This window comes from Bufo gargarizans, chromosome 4 (assembly GCF_014858855.1).
Source record: "Bufo gargarizans isolate SCDJY-AF-19 chromosome 4, ASM1485885v1, whole genome shotgun sequence".
In the NCBI taxonomy this organism is placed as follows: domain Eukaryota; kingdom Metazoa; phylum Chordata; class Amphibia; order Anura; family Bufonidae; genus Bufo; species Bufo gargarizans.
The window spans coordinates 515,958,893-515,979,858 of record NC_058083.1 but is presented as its reverse complement, the minus strand read 5'-3'; the positions used below and the strand labels follow the sequence as shown (position 1 = coordinate 515,979,858).

At 43.2% G+C, this 20,966-nt stretch overlaps 1 protein-coding gene across 1 annotated transcript in view; it reads left to right on the top strand.

Annotated features, from left to right (window-relative positions):
• The window catches only part of LOC122935527 (gastrula zinc finger protein XlCGF26.1-like), a 32,035-nt gene extending 12,146 nt beyond the window's left edge, over positions 1-19,889 (top strand). Inside the window, exon 4 of the mRNA XM_044291297.1 lies at positions 18,568-19,889. Within this exon, the coding sequence (XP_044147232.1) occupies positions 18,568-19,889 (1,322 nt within the window). The remainder of the gene's footprint in view (positions 1-18,567) is intronic.
• Positions 19,890-20,966: the final 1,077 nt, after the last annotated feature.

The window sequence follows — 20,966 nt, the reverse complement described above, 5'->3', positions numbered from 1 at the left end:
CATTTATCTTAAAAGAACTTGGGAATCAGCATCCACTAGTCTTAGGCCTGCTATTTCCGCCTCCTGGGTCTCTAGGTCTTTAAGGTTATGGTTAGATCAGCTTGAGTTGCATACTAAGGACAAGACTCCTAGAGAAGAATTACTTTCTTCTCTTCCTAATTTCCTTAAAGCAGCTGATTTCCTAGCAGATGCATCCACTGATGCAGTGCGTTTTTCTGCTAGAGCGGCGGCCATGTCGAATGCTGCCAGACGCGCTATCTGGTTAAAGTCGTGGAAAGGAGACCAGGGCTTTAAGGCTAGACTTTGTGCAGTTCCTTTTGTAGGTTCTAGGCATTTTGCCCCCTCCTTAGATGATATTCTGGAAAGAGCTTCTGATAAAAAGAAGGGGTTCCCAATTTCCCAGAAGCCTACCTTTTTTGTAAACCCCAGTCCAATTTTAGAAAACAAAGGGGAAGGCAGGGTGATACAAGAGATAGAATTCCTAAATGTTTTAGCTTTTTTTGTTCAAGCCCCAAGAAAGTAGATCTAAGGACAAACAGCAATGACGCCAGAAGTCAGGTGGGAGGAAGATCGTCACAATTGTCACTGGGGGTCCATTTCCCCAAAAAGATGGATTCTAGAGGTTATAAAACACGGGTATCTGATAGAATTCGTTTCTAGTCCATTCGACTTTTTGTTCAAACAATATGCCTCAAGGATCTCCAAAAAAGAGATACTTTAGAATTGGAAGTTATGGCTCCATTAAGCAAAGGGATGGTTTGCTCTGTTCCCAAATGAGAAGTAGGAAGAGGTTTCTATTCCCCTCTTTTCTTAGTAAGAAAGCCAAATGGATCGTTCAGAGTAGTACTGTCACGAGGGTATCGAGAACCACGCCTGACTCCGTTATACCCGGGGTCAGGAAGTCGCAGCGGTTGGCTATTTAAGATAGGGCTGTTTTCCTTATGGTAGCTTTCTGGGTTTGCTTTGCAAACCCTTTTGGCTCACTCAGGGATCTGTAGCTCCTTCTCCTCAGCTGTTCCTTGTCCAGCACTCCCAAACCTCCTTATATTCCTCTCTCACACTTCTCTGGTTGCCAGAGATAGAGCTTTCTGCCTGGACATCTATTGTGACCTTCTGGAGCTGTGTTGCTGCGTTCTCTGGTAGTTGATCCAGAACGCTACCCTCCGGATCCCTGTTGGACCTTTTTGGTCTATTGTGGTCGCCCACCTGGGTGTATGTGTTTGTCTGTTTTGTCTGTCCTCTCCCTGGTGTTTCCCTCTTAGTGATAGTGGTGCGGACTAGCGATCCCACCCATTCACTATCTAGGGCTCATATTCGGGAAAGCCAGGGTTTAAGCACGTGATCGCCGCATGGGTGAGGAACCCGTCTAGGGACGTCAGGGCAGTCAGGTGCCAGCCGCAAGGTGAGTTAGGGGTCACCACCTTTCCCTCTCCCTTGGGCAGGGCTTTCCCTGTTTTCCTCCCTGTGCGTGAAGTCGGTCATTACATTATCTCTGGCCCTTATTTTGTGTAGGTAAAAAAAGTATGAATCAAATTGCTGCTCTGTCCAAAAAATTTCATGGCCTGTCTTTGGAGGTGGTAGGATTGAAGGCGTCGGTCCTCCAGCAACAGCAGCAATTACAACTGACCGCAAGCCCAGCGGTTGCTACTGGTAACCAGGTTGTTGCGGAACCCAAGGTCCCTCTCCCTGACAGATTTTCTGGGGGAAGGGACAAGTTTTTGACATTCCGTGAGGCTTGTAAGTTATATTTTAATCAGCGGGTGGGGGTTGTTATTTCCCTGCTGCAGGGGGACCCGCAGTCCTGGGCGTTCTCTTTACCTACTGATTCCCAGGCTCTTCGGTCAGTGGATGAGTTTTTCGGGGCCTTGGGTCTCATATATGACGACCCTGACCGAGTCGCACTGGCTGAATCAGAATTACGGAGACTCCTACAGGGAGAGCGGCCAGTAGAGGAGTATTGCTCTGAATTCCGTAGGTGAGCTACGGATACCCAATGGAACGACCCGGCTCTCAGGAGTCAGTTCTGCTCTGGGTTATCCGAAAGGGTTAAGGATGCGCTTGCATTATATGAGACCCCCTTTTCCCTTGATGCGGTTATGTCCCTTTCTATCCGTATAGAGAGACGCCTTAGGGACAGGTTGAAAGAACCAGAGAAATTGGTAACCCCTCCCAAGCAGCAGTTAGTCTGTACGGACTTAGACGAGCCTATGCAGCTAGGAGGAACCACTCGTCAGGTCCGTCCTCCTGAGGCTCGCCGTAGGCGTGGGGTTTTTTTTTTTTTTTGTGGGGAGAGGGGTCATTTCATTAATGTCTGTCCTTCTTTCCTCAGAAACAAAAGACCGTTGGAAAAACTACTAACCCCAGGCTGTGTGGAGGATGTCAGCCGGGGGGTATACGTTTTCTCCATACGTACATCGCAATTTGTGTTGCCAGCGGTTATTATTTTTGGTGATAAGACTATTTCTTTCTTTCTAGACAGTGGAGCAGGGGTAAATTTGATAGATGCCCATTTTGCCCGCACTTTGGGTTTGTCTCTCTGTACGTTACAGAGACCCATTCCCATATTCGCTATTGATTCTGCTCCCCTGTCTCAGAGAAACCTCACCCACATTGTTCATAATTTACACCTTCGGGTAGGGGACCACCATAACGAGATGCTTTCAGGTTATGTTCTGGAGGGGCTTCCCACTCCGGTAGTGCTGGGTCTTCCCTGGTTGGTAGCGCACAATCCAGTAGTGGATTGGCAGGCCAGGGAGATATTGGAGTGGAGTGAGCAGTGCAGAGAAAATTTCTTAAATAGCAGTCGCCTCCATAACTACCCTACCTACATTTATTTCGGATTTTGAGGATGTTTTTTCTGAAAAGGGTTGTCAGAAGTTACCACCTCATCGTCCTTATGATTGCCCGGTTAACCTTATTCACAGCGCAAAATTACCCAAGACCAGGTTATATAATCTTTCGGGTCCAGAGAGACAAGCCATGAAAGATTATATCTCCGAGAGCTTGGCTAAGGGACACATCAGACCCTCTTATTCACCCGTGGCTGCAGGGTTTTTCTTCGTTAAAAAGAAAGATGGGGGCCTGCGTCCTTGCTTAGATTTTCGCGAATTAAATCGGATAACGATCCGAGACCCATACCCTCTTCCTCTCATTCCTGACCTGTTTAATCAGATTGCGGGTGCTAGGTGGTTCTCCAAACTTGATCTTAGGGGGGCCTACAATCTGATTCGTATTAAGGAGGGGGATGAGTGGAAGACAGCGTTTAACACCCCTGAGGGGCATTATGAAAATCTAGTTATGCCTTTCGGTCTGACCAATGCTCCTGCCGTCTTTCAACATTTCGTTAATGACATTTTTAGTCATCTAATCGGCAGGTTTGTGGTAATATACCTAGATGATATTTTAAATGTATTCGTCTGATCTGAAAACACATGAGGTGCATGTCAGACAAGTACTGAAGGTCCTACGGACGAATTAATTATATGCTAAGATTGAAAAATGTGTCTTCGCCGTTCAGGAGATACAATTCCTGGGTTATTTTTTATCTGCTTCAGGTTTTCATATGGATCCTAGGAAGGTCCAGGCAATTTTAGATTGGGATCTTCCTGAGAACCTCAAAGCACTACAACGGTTCTTGGGCTTCGCAAATTTCTATAGGAAATTCATTAAAAATTATTCACTTATTGTAAAACCGCTTACTGACATGACTAGGAAGGGGACTGATTTTTCTAAATGGTCTGACGCCGCTAAAGTTGCTTTTTCCTCTCTAAAAGAGAGGTTTACCTCAGCACCTGTACTAGTCCAACCTGATGGGTCCGTCTCCTGGCAAATGGCGTCCTTGTGCTTTCTTTTCTAAAAAAAACTATCTGCAGCAGAAAAGAACTACGATATTGGCAATAGGGAACTATTAGCTATTAAACTTGCGTTTGAGGAGTGGCGTCACTTCTTAGAGGGGGCAGTCCACCCCGTCACTGTGATTACGGACCACAAAAATCTCCTGTACCTTGAATCAGCTAAGCGTCTCACCCCTAGACAGGCTAGGTGGTCGCTATTTTTTACCAGGTTTAACTTTGTGATTACCTATCGTCCTGGGGCAAAGAACACCAAGGCTGATGCACTATCTCGTTGTTTCCCTGGAGGGGGTAATGTGAGTGATCCGGTGCCCATTCTACAAAGAGGAGTGGTTGTCTCTGCGGTACACTCTGTTTTGGAGGGGAAGGTGTTAGAGGCCCAGGGGGACGCCCCGGTCTCTTGCCCCTCAGAGAAATTGTTTGTACCGTTGAACCTACGTTTCGAATTATTAAAGGAACATCATAATTCGTCACTTGCTGGGCACCCGGGTAGTAAAGCAACCTTGGAGCTATTGTCTCGTCGTTTTTTGTGGCCAAGGTTGCGTCAGGATGTATTGGATTTTGTGTCTTCTTGTTCTACCTCATTCCCAATAGACCGTGGACACATCTGTCAATGGATTTTATCACTGACTTACCTTTGTCTGCGGGTAAAACAGTTATTTTGGTAGTAGTGGACAGGTTTAGCAAAATGGTACACTTCATTGCGTTACCCGCACTACCTAATGCTAAGACTCTTGCTCAGGTATTCGTCAGTGAAATCGTGAAGCTTCACGGGGTCCCCTCCGATGTTGTTTCGGATCGGGGTACCCAGTTTATTTCTAAATTTTGGAAAGCTTTTTGTTCCCGTTTGGGGGTACACTTGTCCTTTTCCTCAGCTTTCCATCCTCAGTCGAATGGACAGACTGAGCGTACCAACCAAAACCTTGAGACATATCTAAGATGTTTTGTGTCTGAAAACCAAGAGTTGTGGTCATCATATTTACCGTTAGCTGAGTTTGCCATAAATAATCGTCGTCAGGAATCCACTGGCAAGTCACCATTTCTTGGTGCATATGGTTTTCATCCCCAGTTCTGTACTTTCAAAGAGGGGGGGTCTTCTGGGGTTCCCGAAGAGGAACGGTTTTCGTCATCTCTTTCATCGGTATGGCAGAAGGTGCAAGCTAACTTGAAAAATATGGGAGGTAAATACAAATGCATGGCTGATAAGAGACGGTCGCCAGGTCCGGACCTAGGAGTGAATGACTATGTGTGGTTGTCTACTAGGAATATTAAATTGAAGGTTCCCTCTTGGAAACTGGGTCCTAGGTTTATTGGCCCTTACAAAATTGTAGCCATCATCAACCCCGTGGCTTTTCGCCTGGAGTTACCTCAGACTTTTAAAATTCATAATGTTTTTCATAAGTCGTTACTCAAAAAATATGTTCCACCTCTAGAACCATCACCGCTGCCACCCCCTCCTGTTGTCGTGGATGGTAATCTAGAATTTCAGATATCCAAAATTGTTAATTCTCGTCGGGTCCGCCGCGCTCTTCAATATCTGGTGCATTGGAGAGGTTACGGTCCCGAGGAAAGAATGTGGGTTCCTGCGTCTGAGGTAAACGCCGACAGGTTGGTTCGGGTTTTTCATGCCTCTCATCCTGAGAGACCTGGTCCTGAGTGTCCGGAGGCCCCTCGTAGAGAGGGGGGTACTGTCACGAGTGTATAGAGAACCACGCCTGACTCCGTTATACCCGGGGTCAGGAAGTCGCAGCGGTTGGCTGCATGCTCTATTTAAGATAGGGCTGTTTTCCTAATGGTAGCTTTCTGGGTTTGCTTTGCAAACCCTTTTGGCTCACTCAGGGATCCGTAGCTCCTTCTCAGCTGTTCCTTGTCCAGCACTCCCAAACCTCCTTATATTCCTCTCTCACATTTCTCTGGTTGCCAGAGATAGAGCTTTCTGCCTGGACATCTATTCTGACCTTCTGGAGCTGTGTTGCTGCGTTCTCTGGTAGTTGATCCAGAACGCTACCCTCCGGATCCCTGTTGGACCTTTTTGGTCTATTGTGGTCGCCCACCTGGGTGTATGTGTTTGTCTGTTTTGTCTGTCCTCTCCCTGGTGTTTCCCTCTTAGTGATAGTGGTGCGGACTAGCGATCCCACTGGCCCGTTCACTATCTAGGGCTCATATTAGGGAAAGCCAGGGTTTAGGCACGTGATCGCCGCACGGGTGAGGAACCCGTCTAGGGACGTCAGGGCAGTCAGGTGCCAGCCGCAAGGTGAGTTAGGGGTCACCACCTTTCCCTCTCCCTTGGGCAGGGCTTTCCCTGTTTTCCTCCCTGTGCGTGACGTCGGTCATTACAAGTACTAAATCTGAAGAGACTGAACAAATCCCTAACTTACAAGAAATTCCAAATGGAAACAATAAAGTCAGCTAAAAATTTAGTCTTCTAGAATTGTTGGATGCGAGCTTGGATCTGTAAGACGCTTACTATCACATTCCGATTCATGCCTTGTACCAGAAATTCTTGAGAACTGCAGTTTGGATAAGAGGAAAGTTGTTACATCTTCAGTACAGGCCTTAGCAGTGATAGCGGCCTTTGTAAGACTTAGAGGGGTACCTTTAGTACCTTATCTAGATGATTTTCTGTTGATTTCCCATTTAAAGGAAGGGTTGGAGAGAGATATAGATCTTCTATGTTCCACCTTAGGAGATTTGAGTTGGAAAATAAATTGGGAAAAATCAAACCTTGTTCCCTCTCAGATCTGTGTGTTTTTAGGAATCCAGTTGGACTCCTGCCAACAAAAGAATTTCCTTCCCCTCATAAAGAGGGAATCAATCAGGGAGAAGATTTTGTAATTTTTTCACTCCATCCTGTGTACTTTCAGAGAAGCAATGACTGTGTTGGGTCATATGATGTTCACTATTCCAGCAGTAACATATGCACAGATTCACTCCAGAGAGCTGCAGACGGATATTGTGAGATCCCTGGGGCGGCTCCCCTTACTCTTTGGACCGAAATTCCACCTTTCATCAAAGGACACGTGTTCCCTGTTATGGTGGACAATACCAAAGAATCTGTCTGCGGGAGTCCCATGGTCTTTCAAAGATCAGATAGTGGGTTACCACAGACGCCAGTCCCTGGCGTTGGGGAGCTCACTCTAGGAACAGGTACTGGCAAGGGAGGTGGGACCTGAACTCAATGAAAGCCTGCTCCAACTTCAAGGAACTAAAAGCGGTAAAGATGGCCCTAGAAATAGCAATTCCAGAGGAAAGGAGCAAGAAAATAATTTTTTATTCAGACAATTCAACAACAGTGGCCTACATAAATCGTCAGGGGGGATCAAAAGTTCCACATCTTTTTCTTTTGTCCCAAGAGATTTTTCGTATAGTGGAAGTAAAAATGCTTTTTCTTTCAGCATTCCATCTAAAGGGAAAGGAAAACTGGATAGCAGACTTTCTAAGTCGTACATTCATCAAGCAGGGGGAACAAGGATGTCTTTTTGGAAATAGTCCAAAAATATGGTCTTCCCACAGAGCCAACTGAAAGGTGGAAAGGTTCTTCTCCCTCAATCCTTTGGACAGTCCTCATGCAATAGATGGGCTATGCCTTCCCCCCTTTTTGCCTTCTTCCCCAAGTATTGAAAAAAATAGAGGAAGAGGAGCCTCAGTAATCTTCGTAGCTCCGAAGTGGCCAAAGAGATCCTGGTACACAAACCATCAGAGGATAGCAGTAAAGCCTACTTGGACCTTACCAGTGAGGAGAGATCTACTTTACCAGGGGCCTCTATTGCATCCCAATCCAGAGATACTTCTAGGAGAGGTTTATGAGAGAGAATAGTTTCCACAATATCACCTCTAAAAGGTACATTAGGGTGTGGAATATTTTTTCTACCTTCCTAGGTTACAGTCCAGATCCTTTAAAAGTCCCGGATGTGCCAAAAGTTCTAGATTTTTTTTTTCCAAGCAGGTCTAGATAAAAATCTAAAAGCATACAGGTTGCGGCTCTGAGTAATTTTTTTTGACACTAAGCAGAACATCAGTGGATTAAAAGATTTCTCTCTGCAACTTCTAGATTACATCCCTCATTAAGACCCTTATCTCCCCCCTGGGATCTAAACACGGTCCTTTCGGCTTTATCTCAGGCTGTAGTCCCTCCCCCCCCTAAAATTTTTACTTTAGTTTATTCTCGTATGGGTGAGGGGAAAACAAAAATTGCTCTTACCGGTAATAGTTTTTCTTGAAACCCATGACAGCACCAGCCCCCCAAAGTTTCCCACACTTAAAGGGGTTGTTCAATCACTGGCTCGCCTTTTTCCGTCTGCCCCATAGAAATAATTGGGAGCAGGGGCTACGCGTGCACGGTGCGCTCCCATTCATTTCTATGGGAGCAACACTTGGTGGTGGACGGACCCCGGGAAATCTGGGGTCCTCCAGCCACAGCTCTCCCCGCTCCGTTCTCATGTAGGTGCGGGTCCCAGCAGTGGGACCATTTTAGCTCTTCAGGTTTCCTGTCCTGGATGGGAGGACATAGTCCCATGGGTTTCAAGAAAAACAATTACCGGTAAGAGTAATTTTTGTTTTTCACCTACACAAGGCGGAAATGGCTGGGAACCCTGGGTTTCTCCCCCTTGGTGAAGTATTTAATATTTGGCGATTTTATTATGGCCACCATTAAAGGGAACCTGTCAGCGGCAAAAGCCATCCCAAACCGCCAGCAGTACCTTTAAGTAGCCGGCAGTGAGTTTCTAATAATAATTTTCTTACCGCATTCTGATGAGGCAGAAGTATGAAAAACGATCTTTTATCCTCCGTCCCTGCTATTTTCCAGTCAGGCTTGAAGTCAAGGGGGCTGGGGCCTCCTTGCTTCAAGTCAAGGTAACTGCGCCCCCTTCCCTGTCCCTTCACCTGTGACTGACAGCCGGCTTTTCGGCAAAGCCAGCCGGCTGTCAGGCATAAGCGCTGTCAGTCACAGCGAAGGGGCAGGGAAGGGGGCGCGGTTACCTTGACTTGAAGCAAGGAGGTTTGGGATGGCTTTTGCCGCTGACAGGTTCCCTTTAAGTAACATTATGTCCCTTGTTTATATGTTTCAGCGCTTACTGAAGCTAGGCGCAGGCGCTCTAAGAGCTTCAGCTCCATTTTTCTTATGAAAGAAGCTCCGGCGCAAAGTGTAATGGCAATTCACATGTGCAGTGACTATTAGAATGCATGCGACCATCTTTCATGTTGTTCTCTATTAGTATATGCAGCTCACGCTGTGATGTGTATACATGGTGGTGGGACATGCGCAGTGAAAATACAGGGATGGCAGCAGAGTGATAGATCCACATGGAGTCCGGGACAGGGGGAGCCATGTACATGATTGTTTTTATTAATCAGCACAGATGCACTTTGTGTATTACCACTAAGGGTACATTCACACTTGCGTTTTTCTTTTCCGGCACTGAGTTCCGTCACAGGGGCTCTATACCGGAAAAGAACTGATCAGTTTTATCCCCATGCATTCTGAATGGAGAGTAATCCGTTCAGTTTGCATCAGGATGTCTTCAGTTCAGTCGTTTTGACTGATCAGGCAAAAGAGAAAACCGCAGCATGCTACGGTTTTCTCTCCGGCGAAAAAAAACTGAAGACTTGCCTGAACGCCGGATCCGGCATTTTTTCCCATAGGAATGTATTAGCGCCGGATCCGGCATTCAGAATACCGGAATGCCGGATCCGTCGTTCCGGCATGCGCATATCGGTAAAAATGAGAAAAAATGTACAAGACGGATTCGTCGGTCCGCATGACAAGCGGAGAGACGGATCCGTCCTTGCAATGCATTTGTGAGACGGATCCGCATCCGTATCCGTCTCACAAATGCTTTCAGTCAGCGGCGGATCCGGCGGCCAGTTCCGACGACGGAACTGCCCGCCGGATCACACTGCCGCAAGTGTGAAAGTAGCCTAATCATGTAATTTACCCATATATTGAGATGACAAGATCAAGATATGAATTTCACAGAATTATGGACAATGATATATGTCTGTATAGTTTGTACACTGAATCATGATGACGTTTGTTACTGTACTATTCTTACAACACTTTATTAACCCCTTAAAGACCGGTCCAAATTTTTATTTTTTTTTCATTTAGAATTTTTCTAATAGCCATAACTTTTTTATTTTTACGGTCACATAGCCTATTTTTTGCGGGACAAGATACATTTTTTGATGCCACCTATGTGTTGTATTGGCAAACGGAGAAAAAAAATTTGTGGGGTGAAATTGAAAAGAAAAACCAACAATTCCATCAAGGAATAAACTTTGGTATCGAGGCAACCCTAATATATATACACTCACCTAAAGAATTATTAGGAACACCATACTAATACGGTGTTGGACCCCTTTTTGCCTTCAGAACTGCCTTAATTCTACGTGGCATTGATTCAACAAGGTGCTGATAGCATTCTTTAGAAATGTTGGCCCATATTGATAGGATAGCATCTTGCAGTTGATGGAGATTTGAGGGATGCACATCCAGGGCACGAAGCTCCCGTTCCACCACATCCTAAAGATGCTCTATTGGGTTGAGATCTGGTGACTGTGGGGGCCATTTTAGTACAGTGAACTCATTGTCATGTTCAAGAAACCAATTTGAAATGATTCGAGTTTTGTGACATGGTGCATTATCCTGCTGGAAGTAGCCATCAGAGGATGGGTACATGGTGGTCATGAAGGGATGGACATGGTCAGAAACAATGCTCAGGTAGCCCGTGGCATTTAAACGCTGGCCAGTTGGCACTAAGGGGCCTAAAGTGTGCCCAGAAAACATCCCCCACACCATTACACCACCACCACCAGCCTGCACAGTGGTAACAAGGCATGATGGATACATGTTCTCATTCTGTTTATGCCAAATTCGGACTCTACCATTTGAATGTCTCAACAGAAATCGAGACTCATCAGACCAGGCAACATTTTTCCAGTCTTCAACAGTCCAATTTTGGTGAGCTCCTGCAAATTGTAGCCTCTTTTCCCTATTTGTAGTGGAGATGAGTGGTACCCGGTGGGGTCTTCTGCTGTTGTAGCCCACCTTTCTTTCCCATTCTGACATTCAGTTTGGAGTTCAGGAGATTGTCTTGACCAGGACCACAACCCTACATGCATTGAAGCAACTGCCATGTGATTGGTTGACTAGATAATCGCATTAATGAGAAATAGAACAGGTGTTCCTAATAATTCTTTAGGTGAGTGTGTATATACATACAAAGGAAAAATGGCAGCACTGGCTATGAATGGAAAAAGTAGGGTGCACGTTCCTGGGGAATAGACTTCTCACCCCTCAATAAAATCCAGAAAAAGGACGGCACTCCGATAAAATAAAATCAATGTTACCTTTATTCAACCATCCGGTGCAACGTTTCGGCTCTAAATGAGCCTTTTACAAGCAGAGATACCATGTGAGTGAAAACAAACTTATAAGCGAATCAATTAACAAAGACACACCCATCTCTGGGGGTGGTTACATAATTACAAACATGTGAACAAATCCTGAAGACACATCCCACATCGGGTGTGTGAACAAAACAAATCAGTGTCATAATGGCATATAAAAAAAGTACAAAACACTGAGTGCTAAAGTGAGAAACCTATATATCACAAAATTTACACATTACAAGTGCATTTATAAATTGCATATCCCATGTGGATCCATGGACACACACATCGATCAGGTAAACATAACTAATCGATGCGTGTGTCCAGTACCGCATGCGTATAAAGGACAGAGCAGGAGCAAGGAAATATGGACAAATCCGACATCACCTGGAGACATATTCCATGTGTCTATACGGCATAGTGGTCATTTCAACACTCAGGCACGGCGTAACCTTCATCCCGGACTAGAAACGTCATCAAAGCTTGCCGACATTGTTGCGTCATCAAGACACCCTTGACTGGTCACGACGCATGCCCAGTATCAATCCATGTTATAAGGCGCCATCTTTGAAGCTGGAGAAATACCCTTGACCTGTGTAGCAACATACTAGGTATATTTCAGCATCAAACCTGTATGAGACCAGAGTGTGGCGGTCAAGACAGGTAGTGACAACAGAGAGAACCAATGTGTCAACAACCCATACCCAGGTATCAATCCTGTACACACACGGAAACCGCAGTGTGTAAACAGGTACATACCATGGGTGTCATACCGCAACTTGCACTCAAGAGGGCTCTCCTCTCCAGGTATACAGATGCCACAGGGGGTAAATCCAGCCGGCCAAAGGAGAGAATCTGGGCTGCATCGCCGCCAACCAGTACAACAGAACATATATATAGAAACAAGTCCCAGGAGGTTCGCCGGTCCCAGCGATATGGAAAAATATATAAAAAACACAATAAAGATATACTAAATAGTATACACATAGCCCATGGAAATAACGCTCCTATGTATGATGCGGTGTCCAAATCCTCCACTTGCTCCTGCCCAAAAGTGCTGAAGTGTAAAATAGTGATCTAGAGACAAAATAGAAAAATATATGAATATATATTTTTAAACAAAGAAAAAACTTGAAACAGATGTTAATAATCTCTTACTGAACATTAATCCAATGACCATTGGAGGCAAACCACCCCTCACACCACATCACCAAAATAGAACTCAATGTTCAAGCCTTTAGGTTTTAGGCTGTCCAGTCTATGGATCCAGCTCAGTTCCCGACGTTTAAGCATTTTGGACCTATCGCCCCCACGTCTGGGTTGGGGTATATGATCGACAATCCAGCATCTAAGATCATTCTCTCTGTGTTGAGCCTCAGAGAAATGCCTTGATACTGGTAAATCCACACGTTTTTTTCCTAATACTCAAACGGTGGTTATTTAACCGTGTCTTGAGGTCCGTTGTCGTTTCACCCACATACAACAAGTTACATGGGCAAGATAAAACCTAAATAACATAACTGGAGTTGCATGTAAGGTGAAACGAAATGTCATGTGATACACCTGTACTGGGATGTACAAAAACCTTCCCCTTTCTGATATATCTGCAATTGACACAACCCAAGCAGGGGAAACACCCCAGGCCGGGTTGTGTCAAGGTGGTCTGTTTCATGGACACCCTAGGACCCATGTCGGCTTTAACCAACTGATCGCTAAAGTTTCTTGAGCGCCGATAGGAGAAAAGTGGTGGGCACTGGAACTCTGGGATACCCTTAAAACAAGAGCCCAAGAGGTCCCAATGTCTCCTGAGTACTTTATTGATCTGAGGGCTCAACTCGCTGTATATAGACACAAAAGGAATTCTGTCAGTGTCAAATGTAATATTCTTACATTTGTGACAATGCCTCATCACGTTTCAATAAGCGAACCTTGTTCATATGTTCATTCAATAATCGTTGTAGGTAACCCCTATTGCGAAACCTGTGAGCCATGGATACAAGGGTCACATCAGACAAGTGGTCGTCAGACACAATATGTCTCACCCTAAGAAACTGGGAGAATGGTAAAGACTCAACCATTCTCCTGAGGTGAGAACTATTGTAGCACAAGAAGGTTTGTGTATCAGTGGGTTTGACATATAACTCCGTCTGTAACATGTCCCCACAGAGTATAACCTTGGTGTCCAAAAATTGAATATCGGTTTTCGAATGGACAAGAGTGAATTGCAGACTGGAGTCATGGCTGTTTAAAAAGGCATGAAAATCAACCAACTGCTCCTCACTGCCAGTCCATATGAGGAAGATGTCTTCGATGTATCGCCACCACCTCAGCACATGTCTGAAGTGGTGGGATAGAAAGACGACATCCTCCTCAAAACACTGCATAAAAATATTTGCATACGTGGGGGCCACATGAGACCCCATTGCCACGCCACGCAACTGCAAGTAAAATGTGTCTTGAAAAAGAAAGTAATTATGTCGAAGAACTATAAATGAAAAAATGTAAACTATTAAAATATAAAAAAAATCTCCTATGCGGTGAACGCTGTAACAAAAAAAAAATAATAATTGCGTGACTCACCATTTTTTTTGTCACCTTCTGCTCCCAAAAAATAGAATAGGACTGTTCTATTATGGGCCGGATGTTCCATAAAATGCAGAATTCACATGTTTGGTTTTTTTTTGCGTGGTATCGAGTATCGCAATACTTTTTTATGGTATTGAAACCGAATCTAAATTTTGGTATCGAGGCAACCCTAATATATATATATATATATATATATATATATATATATATATATATGGTTACAGCTGCCCTGCCCTATAAAAAACACACACCAGTTCTGGGTTTGCTTTTCACAAGAAGCATTGCCTGATGTGAATGATGCCTCGCACAAAAGAGCTCTCAGAAGACCTACGATTAAGAATTGTTGACTTGCATAAAGCTGGAAAGGGTTATAAAAGTATCTCCAATACCTTGCTGTTCATCAGTCCACGGTAAGACTATAAATGGAGAAAGTTCAGCACTGCTGCTACTCTCCATAGGATTGGCCGTCCTGTCAAGATGACTGCAAGAGCACAGCGCAGACTGCTCAATGAGGTGAAGAAGAATCCTAGAGTGTCTGCTAAAGACTTACAACAGTCTCTGGCATATGCTGACATCCCTGTTAGCGAATCTACGATACGTAAAGCACTAAACAAGAATGGATTTCATGGGAGGATACCACAGAGGAAGCCACTGCTGTCCAAAAAAAATATTGCTGCACGTTTACAGTTTGCACAAGAGCAACTGGATGTTCCACAGCAGTAATGACAAAATATTCTGTGGACAGATGAAACCAAAGTTGAGTTGTTTGGAAGAAACACTCAACACTATGTGTGGAGAAAAAGAGGCACAGCACACCAACATCAAAACCTCATCCCAACTGTGAAGTATGGTGGTGAGGGCATCATGGTTTGGGGCTGCTTTGCTGCGTCAGGGCCTGGACGGATTGCCATCATCGAAGGAAAAATGAATTCCCAAGTTTATCAAGACATTTTCAGGAGAACTTAAGGCCATCTGTCCACCAGCTGAAGCTCAACAGAAGATGGATGCAGCAACAGGACAACGACCCAAAGCATAGAAGTAAATCAACAAAAGAATGGCTTAAACAGAAGAAAATACGCCTTCTGGAGTGGCCCAGTCAGAGTCCTGAACTCAACCCGATTGAGATGCTGTGGCATGACCTCAAGAAAGCGATTGACACCAGACATCCCAAGAATATTGCTGAACTGAAACAGTTCTGTAAAGAGGAATGGTCAAGAATTACTCCTGACCGTTGTGCACGTCTGATCTGCAACTACAGGAAACGTTTGGTTGAAGTTATTGCTGTCAAAGGAGGTTCAACCAGTTATTAAATCCAAGGGTTCACATACTTTTTCTACCTGCACTGTGAATGTTTACATGGTGTGTTCAATAAAAACATGGTAACATTTAATTCTTTGTGTGTTATTAGTTTAGGCAGACTGTGATTGTCTATTGTTGTGACTTAGATGATCAGATCACATTGTATGACCAATTTGTGCAGAAATCCATATCATTCCAAAGGGTTCACACACTTTTTCTTGCAACTGTATATACACACACACATACTGTTTGGCACATGACACATTGCTTGACAAAGGCTCCATTGAGTTGGGCTGAAATGTTGCAATAGCATGGGCGAATAAAAACTCCAAATGTTTCACTATTTTTCACTGCTGCCTCTTTTTCTATTTTTATCAAACTTTGGATTCTTCAATGACCCTGAGACAATTTGTACCGTCCACTTTTGATTGTGCTGCTTTCCTTCTTTTCTTTATACTATATATATATATATATATATGTGTGTGTGTGTGTAATATATATATATATATATATATTAGTGCCTTGCAAAAGTGTTCACCCCCCTTGACTTTTTTCGTGTTTTGTTACATTACAGCCTTAAGTTCAATGTTTTGTTAATCTGAATTTTATGTGGTGGATCAGAACACAATAGTCTAAGTTGGTGAAGTGAAATGAGAAAAATATATAAATATAACTATTGTTTAAAAATAGAAAATTGGCATGTGCGTATGTATTGACCCCCTTTTGTTAGGAAGCCCCTAAAAAGCTCTGGTGCAACCAATTAGCTTCAGAAGTCACATAATTAGTCCACCTGTGTGCAATCTGAGTGTCACATGATCTGTCATTACATATACACACCTTTTTTTTGAAAGGCCCCAGAGGCTGCAACACCTACGCAAGAGGCATCACTAACCAAACACTGCCATAAAGACCAAGGAACTCTCCAAACAAGTAAGGGAAATGTTGTTGAGAAGTACGGGTTAGGTTTTAAAAAAAATATCCAAATCTTTGATTATCCCAGGAGCACCATCAAATCTTTCATAACCAAATGGAAAGAACATGGCACAACAGCAAACCTGCCAAGAGACGGCCGCCCACCAAAACTCGCGGACCGGGCAAGGAGGGCATTAATCAGAGAGGCAGCAAAGAGACCTAAGGTAACCCTGGAGGAGCTGCAGAGTTCCACAGCAGAGACTGGAGTATCTGTACATAGGACGACAATAAGTTGTACGCTCTACAGAGTTGGGCTTTATGGCAGAGTGGCCAGAAGAAAGCCATTACTTTCAGCTAAAAACAAAAAGGCACGTTGTGAGTTTGCGAAAAGGCATGTGGGAGACTCCCAAAATGTATGGAGGAAGGTCCACTGGTCTGATGAGACTAAAATTTTACTTTTCGGCCATTCAAAAGAAAACGCTATGTCTGGCGCAAACCCAACACATCACCCAAAGAATCCCATCCCCACAGTGAAACATGGTGGTGGCAGCATCATGCTGGGAGAACGGGACTGGGAAACTGGTCAGAATTGAGGGAAAGATGGATGGTGCTAAATACAGGGATATTCCTGAGCAAAACCTGTACCACTCTGTGTGTGATTTGAGGCTAGGACGGAGGTTCACCTTCCAGCAGGACAATGCCCCTAAACACACTGCTAAAGCAACACTTGAGTGGTTAAATGGGAAACAAGTAAATGTATTGGAATGGCCTAGTCACAGTCCAGATCTCAATCCAATAGAAAATCTGTGGTCAGACTCAAATATTGCTGTTCACAAGCGCAAACCATCCAACTTGAAGGAGCTGGAGCAGTTTTGCAAGGAGGAATGGGCAAAAATCCCAGTGGTAAGATGTGGCAAAGTGACTTCAAGCTGCGATTGCCGCAAAAGGTGGCTCTACAAAGTATTGACTTTAGGGGGGTGAATAGTTATGCTCATTGACTTTTTCTGTTATTTGTTGTTTGCTTCACAATAAAAAAAAAAACTCTTCAAAGTTGTGGGCATGTTCTGTAAATTAAATTATGCAAATCCTCAAAAAAATCCATGTTAATTCCAGGTTGTGAGGCACCAAAACACGAAAAAAGTCAAGGGGGTGAATACTTTTGCAAGGCACTGTATATATACACTGTATAAGCATGTAATGTGTATGAGTAATGCAAAACATGTATACAGTATATTCATGTAATTTGTGTCTATGTAGTATGTACTTACATGTGTGTAATTTAATGACGGACCTTTATGTGTGTGAGTGAATCTATCTTATTATATAGTCTGGGATCACATCATGATTGCGATATATGTTTTGTTTGTACATTGGGAAAACTGCCACCATAAAAGTTAAAGGTCTCCAGAGGCTTTTGGTCTCCACCTGGCTTCCATACATCAGTATTCCATACAACTATATCCAGTAAAAAAAAAAAAAAAAGTTAAATGTCACTGTATGGTATCTGTCAAACACAACAATTCAATGTATACATCCTGGGTGTATATGTTAGAGCCCATAAATGTGATAGGAACAGAGCAATATATGTACAGTACATGCCGGTATTATTTATATGTATATGATCAATAATATATTTACTACGTCTGTGATATAGATAGAAGGTGGGCTTTCAGCTTCAATTTCTGGTGTGTTATGTGCTTGAGTGCAGTTAGCGGTCAGTGTGTGAGACTGGACACCAGCTTATAGCACTGACTCACAGATCCCTTGTGAACCTATGAAGATGCTGGCTTCAGCACAAGAGTGGAAAATACAAATGAATCACTGAGGAAATGCACCAAAATGATACGCAACTGACAATACTAGCTAATTACTGAAGCCAATGCTAGAAGCTGAGAACTTTGCCAATATCTTCCAGTCAGGAACATATCGGAGCCCCTCATGCACCACATCACTGTGTCTCAGCACGCATGGGGTCCTACCACTAAAACACCTGTGGTGTGTGAATAGGGTCTGAACAATGCTAGAAATTAACTCACAGCCAGGCTCTCACATGGCTCCATAGTGGTATCACCAATGCATTGTGAGGTAAAATAAAGCTGTGAGCCGCACCCACAACAGACCATGTGACACAGAAGCTACCAGGTGCAAAAGAATGTTACCAACAAAATGAAGTGGCACATCCCATATACATACATACAGACAAAAACTCACGGATAAAAGTGGCCTAAGTGGGTGGAAATGCTCCAAACCCAGACACTGTAGCGCGTCTATAACCAGGTGAGCAATTCCTCTGCATGCGGTCCGCAACATACAAATGACCAGCCTGGTGACTGAACATCATCATCTACTGGTCCAGGCTACTGGTCTACTGTCAGATTGTGATCTGTTTTCCCATAGTCAGTTGATATTTGAATTTTGCTCCATGACTTTTGTGTGGCTTTTCTGTATATAGAAATGTTATAAAATATAAACAATTTTAAGGTTCTGTTATTTAAAAATTTATAAAACTCTGATTTATTCTTGGCAGATGACTGTACCAGGAGCTCAGAGAAACACGTGATGTCAGATTTTAGAGCAGATGATTGTGGTGTCACAGAAGAGACACATGAAGAGCATGCCATTATCTCAGATATATCCTCAGCCTTGCACAGCAAAGATCTATCATCTGGTCCTTTTGATGGATTTCAATCTTCTGATTCATCACAGACTGTTAAGCAACATAAAAGCCACAAAAGAAGTGTTCATCATAAAAGAAGTCACACAGAGGAGAATGCTTTTTCATGCGCAGAATGTGGGAAATCTTGTAAATTTAAATCAGATCTTATTAGACATCAGAGAACTCACACAGGAGTGAAGCCATTTTCATGTTCAGAATGTGAAAAACATTTTAACTCTAAATCACATCTTGTTGTACATGAGAGAACTCACACAGGGGAGAAGCCATTTTCATGTTCAGAATGTGGGAAATGTTTTCTGCAGAAATCACATCTTCTTAACCATCAGAAAATTCACACAGGGGCAAAGCCATTTTCTTGTTTAGAATGTGGGAAATGTTTTCCTTATAAATCAACTCTTGTTAGACATGAGAGAAGTCACACAGGGGAGAAGCCATTTTCTTGTTTAGAATGTGGGAAATGTTTTATAACTAAATCAACTCTTGTTAACCATCAGAGAACTCACACAGGGGAGAAGCCATTTTCTTGTTTAGAATGTGGGAAATGTTTTATAACTAAATCAACTCTTGGTAAACATCAGAGAACTCACACAGGGGAGAAGCCATTTTCTTGTTTAGAATGTGGGAAATCTTTCATAATTAAATCCAGTCTAGTTGCACATCAGAGAATTCACACAGGGGAGAAGCCATTTTCTTGTTTACAATGTGGGAAATGTTTTACTGATAAATCAACTCTTGTTATACATGAGAGAAGTCACACAGGGGAGAAGCCATTTTCTTGTTTAGAATGTGGGAAATGTTTTATAACTAAATCAACTCTTGGTAAACATAAGAAAAGGCACACAGAGGAGAAGCCATTTTCTTGTTTACAATGTGGGAAATGTTTTACTGATAAATCAACTCTTGTTATACATGAGAGAACTCACACAGGGGAGAAGCCATTTTCTTGTTTAGAATGTGGGAAATGTTTTACTAATAAATCAACTCTTGGTAAACATAAGAAAAGGCACATAGGGGAGAAGCCATTTTCTTGTTTAGAATGTAGGAAATCTTTCATAAATAAATCCAGTCTAGTTGCACATCAGAGAATTCACACAGGGGAGAAGCCAATTTCTTCTTTAGAATGTGGGAAATCTTTCATACAGAAATTGGACCTTAAAATATCTATAATCTGACTATTTATGTGCTAATATTTAAATGGATATTGAAGTGCAAGAAAACAAAAAAATTGTCCCAGGGGCTCCACATACTATAAAAAAAATTAAAAAAATTACTTTCACCTAACCAATTCCCGGCTGTTGTAGTTGTGACAGAGTTGGTAAATATGCTTTGGGTGGAGTAAGAGGCGTGGCCTAGTATAAAAAAAATGCTGTGATGCGCGCCACACATATTGTCCTTCTTTGTGATTTAAAAAAGTTGGGGAGATAGGTGGAGTTGTGAGAAGGAGGTCCTCCTCCTGTATAGTCAGTAATATAAACTAGAGAGCTGTTAGAAGGAGGTCCTCCTACTGGAGTCAGTAATGTACAATTGTCCCTCAAGTTACAATATTAATTGGTTCCAGGAAGACCATTGTATGTTGAAACCATTGCAACTTGAGTAATTGGTTCCAAAGCCTCAAAATGTCATCCAAGATGAGAGAAAATGAAAATTTAAGAAAAATAAGCAGATAACTAAGACAGATAAAATAAGTCCTTACATATAACAGTCAGGAAAACCTGCTACCTACTAACTAATACAGGTTTTGTTTTTGTTTTTACCAGAAAAGTGGCCTTGATTGGTTGGATCTGAGTCTGAGACATTGTATGTTGAGTCTAGTTTCAACTTACAATGGGTCAGAAAAGACCATTGTATGTTGAAAATATTGTATAGGCCATTATATCTTGAAGGACCACTGTAGTCTGTTATGTACTGTGCAGCCTGGAATGGAGTGGCAAAAGGAGGTCCTACTGTATTTGCTGTGACTTTTATCATAATTATATATATTATTATAACCTGGCCAATTTTAGTGTTTCCATTTTCTACCTTATTCCATAATGTAGTCTGTGTAGAGCAGACTAGAATGGAGTGGGAAAAAGTAACCAAGTGTCACGGTTCAGTGTGGGAGGGAAACTCCACACTGAACCATAAGGGAAACGGGAACAGAAATTAGGCCTGAACACTGGGGTAAGGGAGCAGGTTACATCCTATAGAGTCCCTAATCCTCGCCCTGACTCCTATCTGTATGAGCTTACCCAGATGGTAGGACGGCTCAT